Consider the following 22,914-nt stretch of genomic DNA (forward strand, 5'->3'; position numbering starts at 1 on the left):
TACATGTTGGTGCACTGGTTTTAATTTGAGATTTTCGCCACTGGCCCCGAAAGTTTCCATCAGTTTTAATAGATCGCTTAATACCAGCCTCTGTGATTACAACGCGCAGCTGCAATGCTGAAATGATAACATGGCCTCCTCAGAATCCCCTTAAAATTTAGTTTCCCGGCGACTCCAAAATTGCTCATCAGAAATTTGGTTCCCGTTTCCATATTAATATATCGTTAAATACCAGCCTCTTCGATTACAATGCTCAGCTGACGAATTATTTTCTCAATTAGAGATTTTCGCACTGGGCTCGAACGTTTTACCAGGTTACTGGGTTACAGCTGTCAGGACTCATGCATGATGCACAAATGAGAAAATCCCAAGATTTATTTTCTTTGCGACTATATAACCTACAAATTGGAATGTTTCTGCACATCTCCATATTATTTTATCGTACCAGGCCCTGCAATTACAGTTAACTGCAACTCCCAAATGAGAATATCCAAAAAAATAATTTTCCGGCGACTCCTAAACTCCTGATCCGAAGGCTTCTACCAGTTTCCATATTAAATCCTAAAAATTCATTATACCGGCGACCATTTCACTGCAAACTCTACAGTTTCCACGAGTTTCCAAGATATTAAATAGTTCAACACCAGTCCCCGTAATTAGAGCATTCAGCTGCCCTCCACTAGTGAGAAATCCCAAAAAAACTACAACGAAGCCCAGTACTTAAAGGTTGTCAGCTCCCACATCCAGAAACACGCCATCTTGCCAGGCAGCCTGGGAGGACATTTTTTTTTGGGAGGAAAAACGGGAGAAAAAGAGGAAATTTTTGAGAAGTAATTCCTAAATTTCGAAATATTTTTTGGAATGAAGACAAATTAATTGAGGAAATTTTTGAAGAAAATATTTCGATTGTATAAAAATCAAAGAGGAACATCCTGTCAGTTTTGGAACACAGTGAAATATTCTGATTGGAGAATGCAGATTGCTGTTGTGAAGTTATCAAATTTACGTGAGTACTTGATTCTTTTCAATCCCAGTTTATTGCTGTCCTACAAATTTCTTTAATGCCAAATGCCGTCTAAAACACCCTTGGCTGCGCCCCCTAGCCCCCGCCAAGGGGCTTCGCCCCTGGACCCTGCTGGGGGCTGCGCCCCCAGACCCCTGCCACAGCTTGCTCGCTTCGCTCGCTGCGCAGCTGGATTGGACACGTCGACTTGCTTCGCTCGCCGACAGCCCCCTCCCCAAACTTGCGAGCGAAGCGAGCGGGCCACAGAATTTTTAAAAAAACGCATCTGGGAGGAAATATAAAACTTTCTGGATGTGGGTGTCAGCTGCACTCTACACCTGTGTTTTCTGTAAGAGACACCCACTTAAAGTTTACCACTACAAGATAAAATACGAACCTTAGTAGTTATTTCAGATCCTTAGTCCTTCATGACCCTTAAAGTATGCTGCCGAGTAAGTTGGAATTGCAATTACGAGAGGCTACTTAGTACTTATAATTATAGCTGGCTATAATACAAGTCCAAAGTTTTTAAAATTAAAATATCCAACAAGTAAACAGTAAGACTAAGATTGTTAAATTAAAATAACCAACAAATAAGCACAATATAGCACCATAATTATCCTCAATACCGCACCGGCCACTATTAATCTACAGTTACACGGGGTAATCTCCTAACGCGGTAATGCAGATTATGTTTCTTTAGATCATAAAGGAAAGTTAAAGGGTGCTCCAGATCCTTGCTCCAGATCCTAGTCCCCATATATATTATTAATCTACAGTTCATTGACCAATGACCCCATATATATTATTCGCCAGTTATTGGCGACTAGTTTAAGTTTGGTGAATTCATGGGAGGTTGATTATAGATCGGAGGTTGATTATAGACGGCTACAAGGCAATGTCAGTGCTTGGCGGGTGCTAAGGCTAGCCCGACCCACAGTCTAGTTGTCTTTCGTCTCTGTGTGTGATCATGTACTGTATATGTGGACAAGGAGCTACGCTTGATGCATAATGGTGTTTACCAGGCGTTGTATATAAAACAGAAAGAAAGAAAAGAACTCCAAGAGAAAATGCCCGTGAAATATACTAGAAAGTAAACGCTCACACGTGCACAATAACGCGCCAGTGCCCAGTACACGTGCAATAGAGTATGTAACCATGCAATTATGCACAATTTCACACAAACCTCTCCGGCAGTGTGGCACGTTGAATTCAATTTCACCCAATTTCATTTTGTCACATGGCTTTGATTATATTCGTCAATACTGTCACTTTACTGTACTGGGTATAATACTCTTTACTGTATGATATTTGGACTATAAAAATATTACTATTCGTATTTTTAGGGCCTGGTATTTTCTTTTGAATTTCATAAAAACGAATGTTTAAACGTTTAAGAGTAAGCTCTTATAACTATATACTTCTAACTAACCCTTCACCACAGGATCTAGGGAGCGAGTTAGCAACAGTTTGACCTGTCTAGAGTTCGGTCCTAATAGCAGTATTCTCTGGGCAAGCAACAACAAGGGTCAGATATACTCCGTCAGTGTCAACATGCTGGTAAGTGCTTTGTAATCGACATGTTTTCAAAAAGAATAGCAACAAAAATAGCATTGAACTCATGCTATTGTATTTTAAGTTTACAAAAAAAAGAAAGTCTACATGGGAACCGAAACGCGATTATTGTGGTTCGAATTTGGTGTAAATAAGTGTAAACGTTTCGTTAAATAAAACTCTAAAGTAAACTCTCGCACAAGAGCCTTAAACAACCGATATGTTAAACAAACAACTAATGTTAAAGAACCGTAACGCACCAATTTAGCAAGGCGATAAATAAACAATTACGCCATCCACTTTGACTATAACACGTCTTCAATGAATAAATTCAGTAATATATAATGTTGAATTTTGTTGTTCTCGAGTTAAATTGTTCTCGAGTTAAACTTAGATTGTTCTCGAGTTAAATTGTTCTCGAGTTAAACTTAGATTGTTCTCCAGTTAAATTGTTCTCGAGTTTGGAATAAATTGGTGTAAAGAGGTTTGTTTATTGTGAGGAGGATTGTGCACGTGTATGCTATATTGGGCTTCATTAGCACTTCATTTGTATATAAGTGGTCGTGTCACACTAAGCGAAGGTAATTTAAGACCCTTGAAAATAGATTTAACTCCTGTCTACGTCGGTGGAGTCATTCCATACATTGAAATTGGTGGGGTATAATTTTGTCAGCAAATTGTGATTATGACGAGTAACGAATAGGCCTGCAGTGTTAGAATTTTGATTGATTTGGCAGGACAAAATGTGGATACTGTGCAGATTTTTTGTCAAAAATGCGCAAAAAAATCCCATGAAATTATCACATCAGACATTTTTTACTGATTACTCTTATCTGTATAATCTTGATGATGCAAAATTGGTGGTCAATTAAATATAATATAGTTTTCACTAATTGGTAAATAAAGAACAATACAAATGTGTATAATAATTGTTCATCAGAATAAGGGAAAGGCGGAAGTTCAATAAGCAATAAAAAAGCGAGGAGGGTGGATGTTGATTAAACGGTCTGAAAAACAACTTTAATGAGGCCGGGATTTCCCGGACACGCAATCATTAGTATTACCTGTGAATCCGGCAAGAAGCTTGCCAAATATCATCTTACAGAGTAAAGAAATCGTCGATGAAAAGAATTTCTTTTAAAATATTGGGATCTAGAAACATTTCACGTGAATGTTGGCAAATTAACCCTAACGAGCCCTGAATCGGCCAGTGAAAATATTTTAATCGTTTTTGCAGGAAACAATACAGAAGATTTTGAACGCTTATTCTTGCCAAAAATCCAAGACAAAAGATGCCATTTAATTTAAATTAGCACCTCGAAGCTGTGAAAAAAAGTCTCGACTGATAACATTATTTTGTGTTGGTAAATCGAATAATTTTCACGGCATAATTTGTGGACGATTAAAATGGCCGGGTCACATATTTGGGCCTTGTAAATTTAATACCTACCTGCTAAAATTCCATTAGAATCAGACCATATAGGTACTGAGGGTTATGATATGAAATAAAGCGGAAAAAATCTGTCAGTTCATTGGAATTTAATAGATACCACTAGAAAAGTAGTTAAATCCGTGTCTATTGTCGCTTGAAAATTGTTTAATAGCGAAAGAAATGTGTCGACTACTAATGATAAATAACAGTTATAATAATTAATAATAATGATAAATGATCATCACGGGCGTATCAAATTAAGAGTATTATTAATTTATTAAGGGAGCCAGTCATTTGGGAAGTTAACCCAGGAACTTAACCAATTCTACTATAGCATGAGAATATTTGGAATCTAAACACTCTTTAAGATATTTTATTGTTATCATAACTTAAATCATTTTTAATGAGCGTTAGCTGACGTTTAGTGTGAATTATACAAGTTAGTAATGATTATATTAAGCAGCAGCCGTCCTTAGATAATCCAGTGTAGAATAATGGTGATCATGTCTACAATATGATCACCATCAAACCTAATCTAAAACACTTCCCTCTTCACCATTAAACTAATACTAATTAGTTAATTAATTAATTATTTCAGACGTGTCAGCTGAAAAGGATGAAGTGTACTTCTATTCCTGGAGGAGGATCCGTAGTGAGTTTAGCAGTGAGGGCAGGACATCCTTCACCTCTACTATTAGCCTCCTCTACTTCAGACCTTATCTTCATGTTCACTATAGACAGTAAGTTGTAGAGTCACCTCTACTATTAGCTTCCTCTACTTCAGACCTTATCTTCATGTTCACTATAGACAGTAAGTTGTGGAGTCACCTCTACTATTAGCTTCCTCTACTTCAGACATTATATACATGTTCACTATAGACAGTAAGTTGTAGAGTCACCTCTACTATTAGCTTCCTCTACTTCAGACCTTATCTTCATGTTCACTATAGACAGTAAGTTGTAGAGTCACCTCTACTATTAGCCTCCTCTACTTCAGACCTTATCTTCATGTTCACTATAGACAGTAAGTTGTAGAGTTAGCTCTACTATTAGCTTCCTCTACTTCAGACCTTATCTTCATGTTCAATATAGACAGTAAGTTGTAGAGTTACCTCTACTATTAGCTTCCTCTACTTCAGACCTTATCTTCATGTTCAATATAGACAGTAAGTTGTAGAGTCACCTCTACTATTAGCTTCCTCTACTTCAGACCTTATCTTCATGTTCACTATAGACAGTAAGTTGTAGAGTTACCTCTACTATTAGCCTCCTCTACTTCAGACCTTATCTTCATGTTCAATATAGACAGTAAGTTGTAGAGTCACCTCTACTATTAGCTTCCTCTACTTCAGACCTTATCTTCATGTTCACTATAGACAGTAAGTTGTAGAGTCACCTCTACTATTAGCCTCATCTACTTCAGACCTTATCTTCATGTTCAATATAGACAGTAAGTTGTAGAGTCACCTCTACTATTAGCCTCATCTACTTCAGACCTTATCTTCATGTTCACTATAGACAGTAAGTTGTAGAGTCACCTCTACTATTAGCTTCCTCTACTTCAGACATTATCTTCATGTTCAGTATAGACAGTAAGTTGTAGAGTCACCTTTACTATTAGCCTCCTCTACTTCAGACCTTATCTTCATGTTCCATCGATGGTAAATACGTCAAAAAATCGCCTGTAAATACGCCGTATTCAAAAATTCTAAGAAATACGTGAAATACGGCAAAATTTGGCGCTTAAATTCTTTGATGGTAAAATTTTTCAAAATACGCGCGTATCTCTATGGAAATACGTGATTACAGATTAGTGATATTTGCGCGTGCGTCGCTGGCTCAGTGGTATATACAGGGTGGGCCAAAAGTCAGTACCCATACGTTGGCCTTAATAGCCCCGCCGTGTTTTATATTTGAGAGCTGTTGCTTTGCAGATGGCATACTTTACCTACTGGTTGGAGGATTCCGTCGTCAAAATTTGAAAATTCGAATATTTTAGACCACGCCCATTCAATATTAAAACACCTATATTGTTTTCTCTGAACATGCTGAACGCCTAATTTTTTCAGAGACGGTAGATTATCAAATGTTGCATATGATCTTCAAACATGAGGCAAAACGGATTAGAAATGACGAAGTAATCAAGCATTTTCTGTATCTCGTTAACAAAATTGACTGGGTGATTATGTGACACCGTGACACGACACCTTAATTGGGCACCCTTAACAATTCCCATAATGTTTAACGGGGTAGTTAACGGGGTCACCTTATCACGTGATTAGGTAAACCAATCACCTGATCACACGTAATGAATAAACTCGTTATGCTTCATATCTCGGTCATCTGAGAAGCTACAGTTCTAATTCTTTCAGGACAAACGTAATTCGAATGGCCAAACACAATTCAATAACATTTAGCTTGATCCGACTATCCAAACTATCAAATAAATATGAAAATGAACCTCCATTTGAAAAAAATGAACGCGAATATTTTTCGAGTTGACAAATTCCTCGAACCAGTGGTGGTACTAAGTCATACCAGAAAGAAGTATTTAAATTGGGCACTCAGTGACTGAGCTATTAAGGCCAACGTATGGGTACTGACTTTTGGCCCACCCTGTAGCAATACTGACAGTCGTTTTGGAGACTTTACGGTGCTCGAATGAAAACGCTGCAGCGACTTGCTATTCTTATGCTGAACCAACCAATCAGTCAGTCTGCTGCAAAGCAGAGCTTCTAAGGGTATAAAGCAGTTATGCCTCCCTCGAGGAATAGACTTTCAACCGAGACCCAGTTCCAGTGCATTTTTATCTATTACAATATTCGCAGACTAAGATCACAAGTCTCTCTTGCTTGAATTTTGAAACCGGTTACCGGATTAACACGGACTTCCCAGTGGCATACATTTAAAAAGTGACTAGGAATCCAGCCTGGAAAGAAAAAACGGCTATAATAAATTTTTAAAACGGCTATAATAATTTTTTCGGCCGGAAGACGATTTCATTTCACCTTGCTAGTTATATTACAGAGTTATTTTTAGTTATTCATTTGTTATTCATAATTGCCAAAAGTATGGGAAAAAATGATCCTATCCGAGTCTCGAACTCGCTATCTGATGATATGGAGCTAGCGTATTAACCAATTAGGCCACGATTCCATGTACTATAATGTAATATTTATATATATATCTTCGCGCGTTACTGCAACTTAATTTGAAATACGTAATTTATCATCGGGAAATACGTATGCGTAGTATCTACGCGTAGTCTCCCCAAAACGCATTTACCATCCTTGTCATGTTCAATATAGACAGTAAGTTGTAGAGTCACCTCTACTATTAGCTTCCTCTACTTCAGACCTTATCTTCATGTTCACTATAGACAGTAAGTTGTAGAGTCACCTCTACTATTAGCCTCATCTACTTCAGACCTTATCTTCATGTTCACTATAGACAGTAAGTTGTAGAGTCACCTCTACTATTAGCTTCCTCTACTTCAGACCTTATCTTCATGTTCACTATAGACAGTAAGTTGTAGAGTCACCTCTACTATTAGCTTCCTCTACTTCAGACCTTATCTTCATGTTCACTATAGACAGTAAGTTGTAGAGTCACCTCTACTATTAGCCTCCTCTACTTCAGACCTTATCTTCATGTTCACTATAGACAGTAAGTTGTAGAGTCACCTCTACTATTAGCTTCCTCTACTTCAGACCTTATCTTCATGTTCACTATAGACAGTAAGTTGTAGAGTCACCTCTACTATTAGCCTCCTCTACTTCAGACCTTATCTTCATGTTCACTATAGACAGTAAGTTGTAGAGTTACCTCTACTATTAGCCTCCTCTACTTCAGACCTTATCTTCATGTTCAGTATAGACAGTAAGTTGTAGAGTCACCTCTACTATTAGCCTCCTCTACTTCAGACCTTATCTTCATGTTCAATATAGACAGTAAGTTGTAGAGTCACCTCTACTATTAGCTTCCTCTACTTCAGACCTTATCTTCATGTTCACTATAGACAGTAAGTTGTAGAGTTACCTATACTATTAGCCTCCTCTACTTCAGACCTTATCTTCATGTTCACTATAGACAGTAAGTTGTAGAGTCACCTCTACTATTAGCTTCCTCTACTTCAGACATTATCTTCATGTTCAGTATAGACAGTAAGTTGTAGAGTCACCTTTACTATTAGCCTCCTCTACTTCAGACCTTATCTTCATGTTCAATATAGACAGTAAGTTGTAGAGTCACCTCTACTATTAGCTTCCTCTACTTCAGACATTATCTTCATGTTCAGTATAGACAGTAAGTTGTAGAGTCACCTCTACTATTAGCCTCATCTACTTCAGACCTTATCTTCATGTTCACTATAGACAGTAAGTTGTAGAGTCACCTCTACTATTAGCTTCCTCTACTTCAGACCTTATCTTCATGTTCAGTATAGACAGTAAGTTGTAAAGTCACCTCTACTATTAATCTCCTCTACTTCAGACCTTATCTTCATGTTCACTATAGACAGTAAGTTGTAGAGTCACCTCTACTATTAGCTTCCTCTACTTCAGACCTTATCTTCATGTTCACTATAGACAGTAAGTTGTAGAGTCACCTCTACTATTAGCCTCCTCTACTTCAGACATTATCTTCATGTTCAGTATAGACAGTAAGTTGTAGAGTCACCTTTACTATTAGCCTCCTCTACTTCAGACCTTATCTTCATTCTTCATGTTCAATATAGACAGTAAGTTGTAGAGTCACCTCTACTATTAGCCTCCTCTACTTCAGACCTTATCTTCATGTTCAATATAGACAGTAAGTTGTAGATTCACCTCTACTATTAGCCTCCTCTACTTCAGACCTTATCTTCATGTTCAGTATAGACAGTAAGTTGTAGAGTTACCTCTACTATTAGCCTCCTCTACTTCAGACCTTATCTTCATGTTCAGTATAGACAGTAAGTTGTAGAGTCACCTCTACTATTAGCCTCCTCTACTTCAGACATTATCTTCATGTTCACTATAGACAGTAAGTTGTAGAGTCACCTCTACTATTAGCCTCCTCTACTTCAGACCTTATCTTCATGTTCACTATAGACAGTAAGTTGTAGAGTCACCTCTACTATTAGCTTCCTCTACTTCAGACCTTATCTTCATGTTCAGTATAGACAGTAAGTTGTAGAGTCACCTCTACTATTAGCTTCCTCTACTTCAGACCTTATCTTCATGTTCACTATAGACAGTAAGTTGTAGAGTCACCTCTACTATTAGCCTCCTCTACTTCAGACCTTATCTTCATGTTCACTATAGACAGTAAGTTGTAGAGTCACCTCTACTATTAGCTTCCTCTACTTCAGACCTTATCTTCATGTTCAGTATAGACAGTAAGTTGTAGAGTCACCTCTACTATTAGCTTCCTCTACTTCAGACCTTATCTTCATGTTCACTATAGACAGTAAGTTGTAGAGTCACCTCTACTATTAGCTTCATCTACTTCAGACCTTATCTTCATGTTCACTATAGACAGTAAGTTGTAGATTCACCTCTACTATTAGCTTCCTCTACTTCAGACCTTATCTTCATGTTCACTATAGACAGTAAGTTGTAGAGTCACCTCTACTATTAGCTTCCTCTACTTCAGACATTATCTTCATGTTCAATATAGACAGTAAGTTGTAGAGTCACCTCTACTATTAGCCTCATCTACTTCAGACCTTATCTTCATGTTCACTATAGACAGTAAGTTGTAGAGTCACCTCTACTATTAGCTTCCTCTACTTCAGACCTTATATACATGTTCACTATAATAGACAGTAAGTTGTAGTAGAGTTGGCAGACAATTAGGCACCCCTTCATTAAGTCTATTTATTTGCAATATTTGCAACTGTTATAAAATGTAAAGGGAAATGTAACAACTTTAGGCAAGATACGCTACATCTCATGGGGTCCCTCTAAGTGGACGTAGCCTTCTTACTCACAAATTCACTAAGTAACAAAAGATAAGCCACCTAACAAAATATAAGCCACCTAACAAAAGATAAGCCACCTAACAAAAGATAAGCCACCTAACAAAAGATGTCTCCTAGTGTCACTGTCAAGGTTTAAATGGGCATACAAAACAAAGCTACCAAGGTAACAAGGGTAATTAAGGCCAAGTCCCGAGCTGCTTTCTTCAGAATTTAAATATTAACGTCATAAAAGGGTTGAATGTCATTCATCACGGCAAAGTGGCTACATGACATGTCCCCCACCAGTCACCACCGTTCAATCCATAAAAAGTCATCAATTCTCCTATAATCCGAACCGTTAATGAAACATTGATCGAAAGTGTTGCATTATTTAGTCCCTAGGCTCCGACCCCCGTTCACACCCTCGTTTTAGTCTCCGTCTTTTGAGTTAGAGAAAATGTCCACCCTTTGTGAGAAACGTATGGATATTGAAAACAATGGATATTACTGGATGAATATGCTGCTGCTTGGTTACGGACTCGTGATTTGTATTTACAGAATGGCACATTATAACTAGGATTAACAGAATGGTTGGGCCGGGTATGAGGCCGTTACACGAGTTAAAACAAATCAATTATGGAACTTTTCAATATATTATGACCTGCTATGTTATCTGTTCAATAACGAAGTTATGTTTCCTGTTCTATGACCAAGTTACATAACCTGCTCATGCTATGTTATCTCTATAGTTTATAACCTGTTAAAAGAACCAATTATATTTCCTGTTCTAACACAATAATACCAAATTTTGTTTCCTGATATAAGACCAAATTCTACAAATTCTATTATCAAATTCAATAACCGAATCCCATAAGCAGCTACTAGTTCTAAAACCCAGTTCTCAACCCTTATCAGAGGACGTGTTGCTACCCAGCTACCTAGCTACCTAGTTACCTAGTTACCTAGTTACCCAGCTACCTAGTTACCTAGTTACCTAGTTACCTAGTTACCCAGCTACCTAGTTACCTAGTTACCTAGTTACCTAGTTACCTAGTTACTTAGTTACCTAGTTACCTAGTTACTTAGTTACCTAGTTACCCAGTTACCTAGTTACCTTGTTACCTTGTTACCTAGCTACCTAGTTACCTAGTTACTTAGTTACCTAGTTACCTAGTTACCTAGTTACCTAGTTACCTAGTTACCTAGTTACCTAGTTACCTAGTTACCTAGTTACCTAGTTACCTAGTTACCTAGTTACCTAGTTACCTAGTTACTTAGTTACTTAGTTACCTAGTTACCTAGTTACCTAGTTACCTAGTTACCTAGTTACTTAGTTACCTAGTTACTTAGTTACCTAGTTACCTAGTTACCTAGTTACCTAGTTACCAAGTTACCTAGCTACCTAGTTACCTAGTTACCTAGTTACCTAGTTACCTTGTTACCTAGCTACCTAGTTACCTAGTTAGCTTGTTACCTAGCTACCTAGTTACCTAGTTACCTAGTTACCTAGTTACCTAACCCTCCCCCTTATCAGAGGACGTGTTGCTACTGGTTAGGAAATGCTCTGCTAAACTAAACGGTCTGCCGATAAGAAGTGTCTTCTGTCCTATCGCTACTGCTCAGAGGGTACGTGATTTTATAGATTTTACTTATGTACCCCGTTACTTTTTACTTATTACTCTTTTAAAACTTACCACATTCATTACTGCTGCTAAGGTTTTAGTCTAAGGAAATATGTGTTATTTGTCAAATCTGCAAAAGCACTGTTGTTTCCATAAGACATCACCGTCATAAATCTTGCAAATCTAGACAATTAAATCTTTATGGACATGGTCTAAGTGAAGTCCAGCAACTAGATGCATCATCAGCAGTAACTAGGTAACTAGGCAACTAGGTAACTAGATGCATCATAAGGTAACTAGATGCATCATAAGGCTTGAAGAATTTCTGAAGCTGTAAAAGAAACAGTCGCGTGTCTTGACTATATCACCTTCTTATCTAGTAGTGAATACAGTGTTTCGTTTCGTTTTGTACTGTCTAGATTGTCAATATTCCAGGGAGCGTTTACAGTGTCAGGTTGTGTTGACGGGTCTGTAACTAGTAACCTGGTAACCTGGTAAACTGGTAAGCTGATAACTTAGTAACCTGGTAACCTGGTAACCTGGTAACCATGGTAACCATGGTAACCTAGTAACCTAGTAACTAGCAGTGTAACTATGGTAACTAATATTCCAGGGAGCGTTTACAGTATCAGGTTGTGTTGACGGGTCTGTTCTTGTGTTTGATATGGAGAAAGGGAAAGCAGTTAACAAGCTACAAGGACATTCTTGGTAAGCTCATTTTGTCATTATATGTTTGTTTGTTTGTTTGTTTATAGAACCCGTCCCCAATCTCGTATCGGAAAATGACTAAACTCAGGTCTGAGTGTGAATACGGGTGGTACCTGCAAGAGTGTTCATTAAGCATTTAGAGTTCTGTAAAACTGTAGTTACAATTGTGCTAGAGTATTTTTAGAATTTACGATTGGTATCAGATATATATCCCTACATGCTTCCAAAATTTGTAAAGCCGTAGTACATACATATCACATTACACCGGAGCCTACACAGTGCAATCTCCTCCAGTCGATCTGCGCCGCGTATGTTTATATAAGCGCGCGGCGCAGACTGGAGCGGAGGAAACCACACTCTGCAAGTTCGATCCAGTGCAATGCTACATGTACGTACTACGGCTTCATCTCCAACTTTTTGCACAATGTACTGGAATGTTTTGAAGGAAAAGAAAGAACAAAAAAATGTGATATATATAAATAAAATTTAATCAGCGATTTAATGTTAGCCTTAGGAGGGTAACTTTAATTCCCTGGTTTCTAAAATCAGCTTTAAAAAAAAATAATAAAGTATGTAACGTCGATACCAAACCGATAATTGAGCGATAATAACTGAGTAGTTGATTCCTGGGTTGCGGAGTCATTCAGATGTTCCAGTTTTCGAATGTGGTTCTTGTTCAGTTCTTGACCAGAAGTGTCTTACTATGAAGTAAGTCAGACAAGCAAACTCTTCCTTAAATGCTGATATAAGTCGTCTCAATCCCAGAAATTATGAAATTGAATGATGACCCAGTGTAAAAGTGCGGAAATCGGCCGAAAATAACAAAGACTAAAAACAGTTAAAAAGAGACAGGATTCAAACACAAAGAAAATTAATAACTTAGAGCATAAGGAATATCTCCAAACGGAGTTTTCTGAGAGGGTGAGAGGTTCTTTAATTAGAGCTAATGATTAAATGAGACCCACTAAAGGTACTAAATTAACCGGACTGCTAGCAAGGAATCGAGAGTGGGAATAAAAATAAAAGCGGAATAAATTTTAAGATAATGAAACAGAAACTGAAAGCTAAAATATATACCGTTCTAGAATGCCTCCGCAAACTATTGCTCCTTTGTAATGCACGTGTTACTGTAGGTAAGTGTAGTAAAAAGATAAAAATAATAAAGCTATAAAAATGAACGGAGCGGTGAAAATCTGAGAGGGTGAGACTGAGAGGTTCTTTAATTAGAGCTAATGATTAAATGAGACCCACTAAAGGTACTAAATTAACCGGACTGCTAGCAAGGAATCGAGAGTGGGAATAAAAATAAAAGCGGAATAAATTTTAAGATAATGAAACAGAAACTGAAAGCTAAAATATATACCGTTCTAGAATGCCTCCGCAAACTATTGCTCCTTTGTAATGCACGTGTTACTGTAGGTAAGTGTAGTAAAAAGATAAAAATAATAAAGCTATAAAAATGAACGGAGCGGTGAAAATCTGAGAGGGTGAGACTGAGAGGTTCTTTAATTAGAACTAATGATTAAATGAGACCCACTAAAGGTACTAAATTAACCGGACTGCTATATTTCATTATATGTGCATCAATTATTATATAATGATTATTCCAAAACAGTGAAAGATATTTAATTTATTTGAGAAGTTTCTTGATTTCTTGATTTCTTGATTTCTTGCTTTCTTGATTTCTTGATTTCTTGGAGTAGATAGTGTTAATAGTGGAATGATCAATGGTCATTACGATTTCTTAAATTCAGAATTGACCACCCTAGCTACGACAGTTGGTTCCCTAGCAACCGAACTTAATAATATAATATCTCTACTATAATTCAGAGAATTATTTCTGTATGTCTGTCTGTACGACAGCCCACGTGCAAATTAGATGAAAAATAGGAATTTGAATAGTAACCATAGTAACGAGGATTGTTACACGCACGTGCACGTGCAATGATTGTTTAACGTCATTTTGATCGGTTTTGTTGATTTTAGTACGGGCAACATTTTAATCGGCTGCATCTTTGGTTGTGACGGATATTTTTTGACGCGATTTAAACTTACTAACAAAAAATACTATTAGCTTCCTCCCTATGACCACGGGTTTTCTAGTTACTTATAAAGCTTTCTCTGCTTTTACCTTGAAGAAACTCAAAACGATCTGTAAAATCATTAAGTCTTCTAGGCGCCCTCAAGTATTCTCCTCTGTTATCTTTTGAATGCTTATTCTCTTAGTTTTATAATTTCATTGATACTACCTTAAGATGCATCTTAGATGTAAGGTCATTAATCAGTAAACTAAAAATTTACTTTCATGCCTTCCTCTGCTCTCTCTAATTTTTAAATGATAAGTTATTACAGACTTATTTGATAGAGAGAAGAGGAGATCTTGTATAATTTTCATACGAAGCTCTTACGCTCTTGATTCCAAAGATCCTGATCCTCTACGAATACCGTCGTTTTATTTTTTAGATATCTTAGAGAAATTTTTTGTTTTTTCATAGGAAAATGATTGGTGTTTTAAAACTAAGAGTCATTAATTTTTGTTAGTTTTTATGAAAGTTAAATAGCTGGTTTACCGTGATGATCTTGATACTGAACCCTCTCCCGCTGTTAGAGGGTGTGGTCACTAACTCCGCTCTAATTTACATCTTTATCTTGGACTTAGAGCCACGTTTATTGGTAGATTTTATCGGTAGATTTTATCTTATCTCTCTTTTATTCATCATATTTGGTTTAGATTAACGATCTTGATACCCTAAATCCTCTACAAATACCGCTGTCACGGTTCATTCCTCTGTTGGGTGTGGTCTCACTAAACCTCCCTCCAATCTGCATGTGTTTATAACGTTCAGCACTACAGTTACAACAGCAGCAGTAGTTGTAGAACTAGAGCTGTCACGTGACCAGCAGTAGTTGTAGAACTAGAGCTGTCACGTGACCAGCAGTAGTTGTAGAACTAGAGCTGTCACGTGACCAGCAGTAGTTGTAGAACTAGAGCTGTCACGTGACTCACAACAGAGAGTAGACAACAATACTTCTCCACTCTGACGAATCTCTGGTCTGTTTACTTATCCTCGTTAACTAATTACAGAGCTCTATTTGCAGAGAATAACCCCCTCCTTCGCTGCTCGTTTATATCAGTATACTCACTGTGCGTAACCAGGATGTGGAGGAGGGTCACGTGACACACTACTTACCCTAACTCTGCCAGCTACGAATACGAGGAATCCTCAGTTTCAGCGTCTATTCCTGGGTATTTCAGCTTACTCCTCGGTTAATATTTCTAGTGATTTAACATTGCCGTATATATACACAACCCTCTTGCCTGATAGCTTAATTGAGCAACAATCAAGGAGAAAGATCACGTGGTATATCACGTGGTATGTCAGGTGGTATGTCAGGTGACGAGGAGCCTGCTAGGTGCACATCGCGTGACCATGATGACATTTCTAATTTGCTGTCTGTGCAGACGCTCAGTTATAGATCTTTTATTTCTAGTTTACAGAGTTTGCTTGATTTTGATTTTGATAATGGAGATAACAGCGGTGAGGGAGGGGGCATGAGGAGCAGTATTGCTAAGCAGATGGAGGGAATGTTTGAACCGGCGGAAGTGGTCCCGGAGGTGATTCCAGATGTCCGGAAGGTTTATCGTCCTGAGAAGCCTAAATTGTTGGAGATGGCGGCCATGCACCATAGCATGGAGGGAAAAGGAACTCTTTCCAGCAGTCCCAAGATGACCAGACGAGTCATGTCCGAGATGAATGTATGTACTGGAGATCAGAGCAATAGCTATAGAATTAAAAACACCCCCGTCAGTGCTGAGAAAGCTGTCTCTGCTTCCAACATAGTTGCGTCCCCACCATCTCCATCCCCTTCCTCCTCTTCTGGGACAACATCTCTACCTGCAACTTCAGCTCCAGATGTCAGTGGTAGTAATACGGAGCAGCAGTCTCCACCACTGAGTCCTACAGCACCTCTAGTAACGTTCCACAAAACGCAACCTTCTGTCAGTGTCCCTGACATTGTGGAGCCACCAAGCAACACTATCCTTGCTGCTGCCTCCTCTGTGTTTGTCCCTGTTTTACCACCAGCTCTAGGATCAGAAGTAGCTGCTACCTTCACCTCCCCCGCTCCTGCTATCTGTGTTTCTCCCCCACCAATAGTGTCCTCGCCCACTACTCTACCAACAACCCTCATCTCCCCACCTACCAGACCTGCACCCCCGTCTCCTGTTCACCATGTCTCCTTCTCGGAACCTTCCTCCTCTCCTCCTCCCTTACCTCCGGGTAACCTATCTAGAGGATCAAGTCCTATCTCCTCCCCTCAACAACTGGAGGACTATTCTCAGAGTCAGGACGAGGCCATATACCAGAAATTAGATCTGTCCCTAGACAAGGACACAGGAGAGGAGCGAGCTCTTTCCTACACAATACCAAGAAGGCTGACCGAGTGTAACAGCAACATGCCTGAAACACCAGTAAAATTTAGTCCAGACCCTGAAATCAGGAAGACCAGCACCACCAGCTATGTACCACTGAGTGCCATGGCAGATGCAGCAAACCATGGGCCCGAGGAGACCGTCTACGAGGTTTACAGAGACCCAACCATCGCCCAATGCACACCTCGCGGTAAACCTCATAGTCACGTAAATGGGAACGGAACCAGCCATGTGGTCGCCGAACATCAACCAAAGGCTGCTCGAAGCCCAGCTACAGGAGTCTCTAATGGACCTCCGACCTGGTGTAGTTGCGCCTGCTGCTCCCACGCGGACCACACGGGTATGATATGTTGTGCTAGCAGTCCTGAGTTGGTGTTCCTGTTCGATAACGGTGAGGAGTGTGTGACCAACACCCTGCTCTTCAACCAGGTTGTTCTCAACAAGTTGGGCTTAAAGTACGGAGACTGGGTGGGTAAGAAGTGGTTGATGAGGAAGGAGAACGTGGATCATGGGTGTAATAGAGCGTACAGACATTTGGCGTATAACGCGTTCGTGAATCTGGTGTCGTCCCAAATAAAGAAGCAGTGGTCTCACAAGGTCCTTCCTTCTTGTGTGATAAACGCCATCAGGAAGGTTTATCCTTCTAGAGATGGAGCGTATTCTGGAATTGTCCGATCCACTTGAGATGTGTTTTACTTCAGGTACGTTTAAATGTGCTCTGCTTTATTTGGGTCTTACTTATATATTTTTTTTATTAAATACTTTTCAAATTTTACAGAGTACAGCAATAGATGAATATAAAATAGAATCGTTCAAAATATCGCCCCCATCTGTAAAATATGATGGGCACCCAAACACGGTAAACACATAGTGAACTATGTCCGCAGTAACTTGGACCCATTACATCGAATCAATTAATGTTATATTCATTGTTCAGTTACTTATTCGTGGGAGCGGCTTTTTGATAACGGAATTTAGTTTTATCATATTATGTTTATGGCATTTCACCCCTTATAGGTTCGAGTTTGTGTCAGGTGTCATGCGTACAGTTAGGCTCTAAGTTATGAAAATAACTTGAATTTAAAATCTACTGAGAAAAATGTTAACCTGAAACCCATAATACGTACATGTTTGCTTAATCTGTACCTTGCACCAAAAGTGTTGAACTGATTTTGTAGTTTTGTAGTTGTAACTGAAACTGTGAAAGGCGTCGAACGAAATATTAGTGCTACTCGAGTACCTGAAGTAGGGTTGATACTACTGCTCAAGTGTTACAATTGTTAAAACTTAATGTCTACAACAGCAAGTCTAAGTATAAGAAATGTTGTAAGTTTGATAATATTGAGTTAGGATAATGAGTTTGGAAATTTAAATAACTCCTCTTATTTTCAGTCCGGTGTACGGCGTATGTCTGAGTAACTCCTCTTATTTTCAGTCCGGTGTACGGCGTATGTCTGAGTAACTCCTCTTATTTTCAGTCCGGTGTACGGCGTATGTCTGAGTAACTCCTCTTATTTTCAGTCCGGTGTACGGCGTATGTCTGAGTAACTCCTCTTATTTTCAGTCCGGTGTACGGTGTATGTCTGAGTAACTCCTCTTATTTTCAGTCCGGTGTACGGCGTATGTCTGAGTAACTCCTCTTATTTTCAGTCCGGTGTACGGCGTATGTCTGAGTAACTCCTCTTATTTTCAGTCCGGTGTACGGCGTATGTCTGAGTAACTCCTCTTATTTTCAGTCCGGTGTACGGCGTATGTCTGAGTAACTCCTCTTATTTTCAGTCCGGTGTACGGCGTATGTCTGAGTAACTCCTCTTATTTTTAGTCCGGTGTACGGCGTATGTCTGAGTAACTCCTCTTATTTTCAGTCCGGTGTACGGCGTATGTCTGAGTAACTCCTCTTATTTTCAGTCCGGCGTACGGCGTATGTCTGAGTAACTCCTCTTATTTTCAGTCCGGTGTACGGCGTATGTCTGAGTAACTCCTCTTATTTTCAGTCCGGCGTACGGCGTATGTCTGAGTAACTCCTCTTATTTTCAGTCCGGTGTACGGCGTATGTCTGAGTAACTCCTCTTATTTTCAGTCCGGTGTACGGCGTATGTCTGAGTAACTCCTCTTATTTTCAGTCCGGTGTACGGCGTATGTCTGAGTAACTCCTCTTATTTTCAGTCCGGTGTACGGCGTATGTCTGAGTAACTCCTCTTATTTTTAGTCCGGTGTACGGCGTATGTCTGAGTAACTCCTCTTATTTTCAGTCCGGTGTACGGCGTATGTCTGAGTAACTCCTCTTATTTTCAGTCCGGCGTACGGCGTATGTCTGAGTAACTCCTCTTATTTTCAGTCCGGTGTACGGCGTATGTCTGAGTAACTCCTCTTATTTTCAGTCCGGTGTACGGCGTATGTCTGAGTAACTCCTCTTATTTTCAGTCCGGTGTACGGCGTATGTCTGAGTAACTCCTCTTATTTTCAGTCCGGCGTACGGCGTATGTCTGAGTAACTCCTCTTATTTTCAGTCCGGTGTACGGCGTATGTCTGAGTAACTCCTCTTATTTTCAGTCCGGTGTACGGCGTATGTCTGAGTAACTCCTCTTATTTTCAGTCCGGTGTACGGCGTATGTCTGAGTAACTCCTCTTATTTTCAGTCCGGTGTACGGCGTATGTCTGAGTAACTCCTCTTATTTTCAGTCCGGCGTACGGCGTATGTCTGAGTAACTCCTCTTATTTTCAGTCCGGTGTACGGCGTATGTCTGAGTAACTCCTCTTATTTTCAGTCCGGTGTACGGCGTATGTCTGAGTAACTCCTCTTATTTTCAGTCCGGTGTACGGCGTATGTCTGAGTAACTCCTCTTATTTTCAGTCCGGTGTACGGCGTATGTCTGAGTAACTCCTCTTATTTTCAGTCCGGTGTACGGCGTATGTCTGAGTAACTCCTCTTATTTTCAGTCCGGTGTACGGCGTATGTCTGAGTAACTCCTCTTATTTTCAGTCCGGTGTACGGCGTATGTCTGAGTAACTCCTCTTATTTTCAGTCCGGTGTACGGCGTATGTCTGAGTAACTCCTCTTATTTTCAGTCCGGTGTACAGCGTATGTCTGAGTAACTCCTCTTATTTTCAGTCCGGTGTACGGCGTATGTCTGAGTTACGACGAGAGCTTGCTGGTCAGTTCTGACTCTTCCGGTACTGTCATTGTATGGCAAAAACGATAATGAAAGGGAAACTGGTAATGAAAGAGAAACAGAAAGTGAATCTTCTGGTACCTATCTTCACATGCGTGTGACGCTAATTCATCTTTGCTGGCGCTGTGTACCTCTGTTTTACTTCTCAAGACAAGCGAGAAATATTTGAGCAATAGCAAGTCGAGAAATGGTAATGGTATTGGTGATGTAGTGAAAATATTGTGAAAATATTGTGAAAGATGAAAATTTAACTTTTATGGTATAATCATTGGAGATGACTAAGGGTTTTTATCTTTGATTTTAGTGACAACATAAGAATGCTTTTCAAATTAAAGATCAGAACTTCATTATCTTAAACCACCATTTTCATTTGACTCAATTCTATGATTTATTGAACGGCCCGGCCCGGCTCAATCCTTACTTCCTTAACATACAGGGTGGCCCAGGAGTAACTGCCCACACGCAACCCTTCAATAACTCACGTAATTCTTCTTAGAATTGCACCGAAATTTTAGAGATTTTAGATATGGGTCAAACTTAGATTTCTTGAAAGTTTCGTCAAATTTAATTAATTACAGCTAGGAACTTCAAAGTTTCTAGACACATTTGGTTTGATAATTGAAGTGCTTTCCCAAAATTTCATGCCACAGAAAGTGTGACCTTTTTTAGAAATGATACAAAATATTATGAAGGAGAAGTTGCTAAAAACTCTTCATCACATTGTTGTGTCACTAGGTGTCGAATTCATGCATACCAAATTTCAAGTCTCTATCAATTTTTGATTTCTCACAAATTGCTATTTTTTATGGTGCTAAATTGTTAAAAATAACCGTGAAGTTTAATTTTGTCAAAAACTATTGAAGTGGAAGAAAGTCACACTTTATGCGGTACACCCTGTATGTATATATCCTATCATATATAATACTAATATGATTAACACTCAGAATTCTGTTTTAATCATTCTAATAATTCATTTCATTTCAATAGTGTTGATATGAATGCCCTCCTTCTGAATCTGATTTTAAAATGTTATATTAATTCCATTCTGATTTGGGATGTAATTCTTATCAATGCCATGTTGTCAAGACCAATTAATGTTATTTAATTTTACTTCTATTATACGTGAACAACTTAATAGCAGATATTCGATTTACACATGTTCTGTTTCCATCGACCCTCATGGCTTGTCCTGGATGCGACCAAATTTGTGACATTATCAAATTATACCAATCAATAAAATTGTCAAAACGACATCTTCATACTCCTAAGCAAGTAGAATAATGTCCTTGTATTGTCAATCTGTATTTTGTCCCACCACATCACCAGGTAAATAAATAAAATAATACTGCATTGCAGCAGGTTCTGGTCGGAGTTTTGGAACATTGCCAGGACAGATTTGCCAGGGCCTTTAATTAATTAACGTCGCTTAATAGGGGTAATGGGGTCACAGGAAACGCGTCTGTGTACACATTTGATTTTGCTATTTTCACTTTAAGTATAAAATAAGTTGAAGTACGTTTTGAAGGTTATTTAATTTGACATCATTAAATTAAAAAAAGATAAAACGTTGTTTGTGTTTCCAATTTACAATTGTGCAATAATAATGATTTTTGTTGTTTTGAATTTGAAATCGAATGTATTGATGCTTTTCATACAAACAAGTTAAATCACAGTGCCCCTCCAAATACACCGGACAGACCTACAGACCTTTGATTCACCGCATGAAAGAACACGAACGATGTTACAGACTCAACAACGCCATCGACGAATCCACAGACAGAATCAAATCAGCCCCTGCACATCATGCCCTGACCACCGGCCACACCATCTCCTGGAACAACATCGAAGTCCTCAAATCCCTCACCTCACGCTCCCAACTTGACCTCACAGAACACGCAGCTATACAAATACGACAACCAGCCATGAACAGAACAGACCGCGCACCGAAATGTAGTTCCCTCTGGGACCCCATTCTTCCTAAAATTGCCAAATCTTTAAAGTCCAGACCATCTGGCATTTCCTTCTCAACCTCAACAGAAGACTAAATTTTTATTGACATTGTACTGTAATTTTCACTTTCCCACCCACACCTTCCCCACCCTCCATCCCTGACACCACTCAATCACATATATAAGCATTTTCCACCCCATCACATTCAGCTGACGACGATTAACACATGTTTATTGAAAGCTTCTACAAGTTAAATCATCGTATCTCTTATATGTTTCTAACCCAACTCTACTAAGTTAAACCAAATTCTTTATGTCATGTATCCTGGGTTTGGACAGGATATGCCCGCTTAAAATACAAAATACTTCCATATAATAGCGTTACATTACATAATTCTCAATAAATGTAATAGATTTGTAGTGTTGTAATTAGTTTAAAACTAAAAACTTTTGTTAATATCGCAATTGCAATTTAAGTTTACGACGATTGATCACGTCGTGACCCTCATCGTCATTCCATTTCGTGAAAGTGGAAAGTATCGATTCCCGCACTATATAATGACAACACTATATAATGACAAGCACTTTATACTTATAGTGACTTGTCACTATATAGTCCTGTCATTATAAAGTGCGTTTTGCACACTATATAATGACATGTGAGACGGCTGCAAATTTACCTAAAAGGATGTGACCCATGCCTTCAAATGGTAAGGTCGCGTAACATCGAACGTGCCACAGATCATCACTAGCTGATCCGTCATCTCAAATATTTTAATGCAAGCTGTGGAAAGGATGTGATCCAAGTACTCAAGTGGAAACATGAGTACTTGTTGTAGCTCGTTGGTGTCGTTGGAGCTTGTTATCATGTGGTGGTACTGGTACTCGTATATATAGGGCTCAATGAAGGACAAGCTATATCAATCATGGCTACTCCTTCTGTTGAATACGAGGAAAGGACAACGCTCTCGTGGATCGACATCGGACACTTCAACTAAACGGATCGTTGCTGAAGTTCTTTCAGGACTGGACTTCGAGTGCAGAGCTAACCTTGGATGTCGGACCAGCAGCCTCTCGAAGATGGTACGAACAGCACGAGT

At 39.0% G+C, this 22,914-nt stretch overlaps 1 protein-coding gene across 3 annotated transcripts in view; it reads left to right on the top strand.

Moving 5' to 3' along the window:
- The window catches only part of LOC134817856 (WD repeat-containing protein 13-like), an 88,313-nt gene extending 66,821 nt beyond the window's left edge, over window positions 1-21,492 (top strand). Inside the window, exons 9-13 of one of the 3 annotated variants that reach the window (XM_063827202.1) lie at window positions 2,448-2,563; window positions 4,588-4,729; window positions 11,465-11,556; window positions 12,166-12,260; window positions 19,805-21,492. In XM_063827202.1, coding sequence (XP_063683272.1) covers window positions 2,448-2,563; window positions 4,588-4,729; window positions 11,465-11,556; window positions 12,166-12,260; window positions 19,805-19,895 — 536 coding nt within the window. In that variant the 3' untranslated portion in view covers window positions 19,896-21,492. Of the gene's footprint in view, window positions 1-2,447; window positions 2,564-4,587; window positions 4,730-11,464; window positions 11,557-12,165; window positions 12,261-15,707; window positions 17,394-18,084; window positions 18,110-19,804 lie in introns of those variants that run through there. The other 2 variants (XM_063827203.1, XM_063827201.1) reach the window with 2 other exon arrangements.
- Window positions 21,493-22,914: the final 1,422 nt, after the last annotated feature.

The sequence above is a fragment of the Bolinopsis microptera genome, chromosome 7 (genome assembly GCF_026151205.1).
Source record: "Bolinopsis microptera isolate Bmic1 chromosome 7, MBARI_Bmic_1.0, whole genome shotgun sequence".
NCBI classification, from domain to species: domain Eukaryota; kingdom Metazoa; phylum Ctenophora; class Tentaculata; order Lobata; family Bolinopsidae; genus Bolinopsis; species Bolinopsis microptera.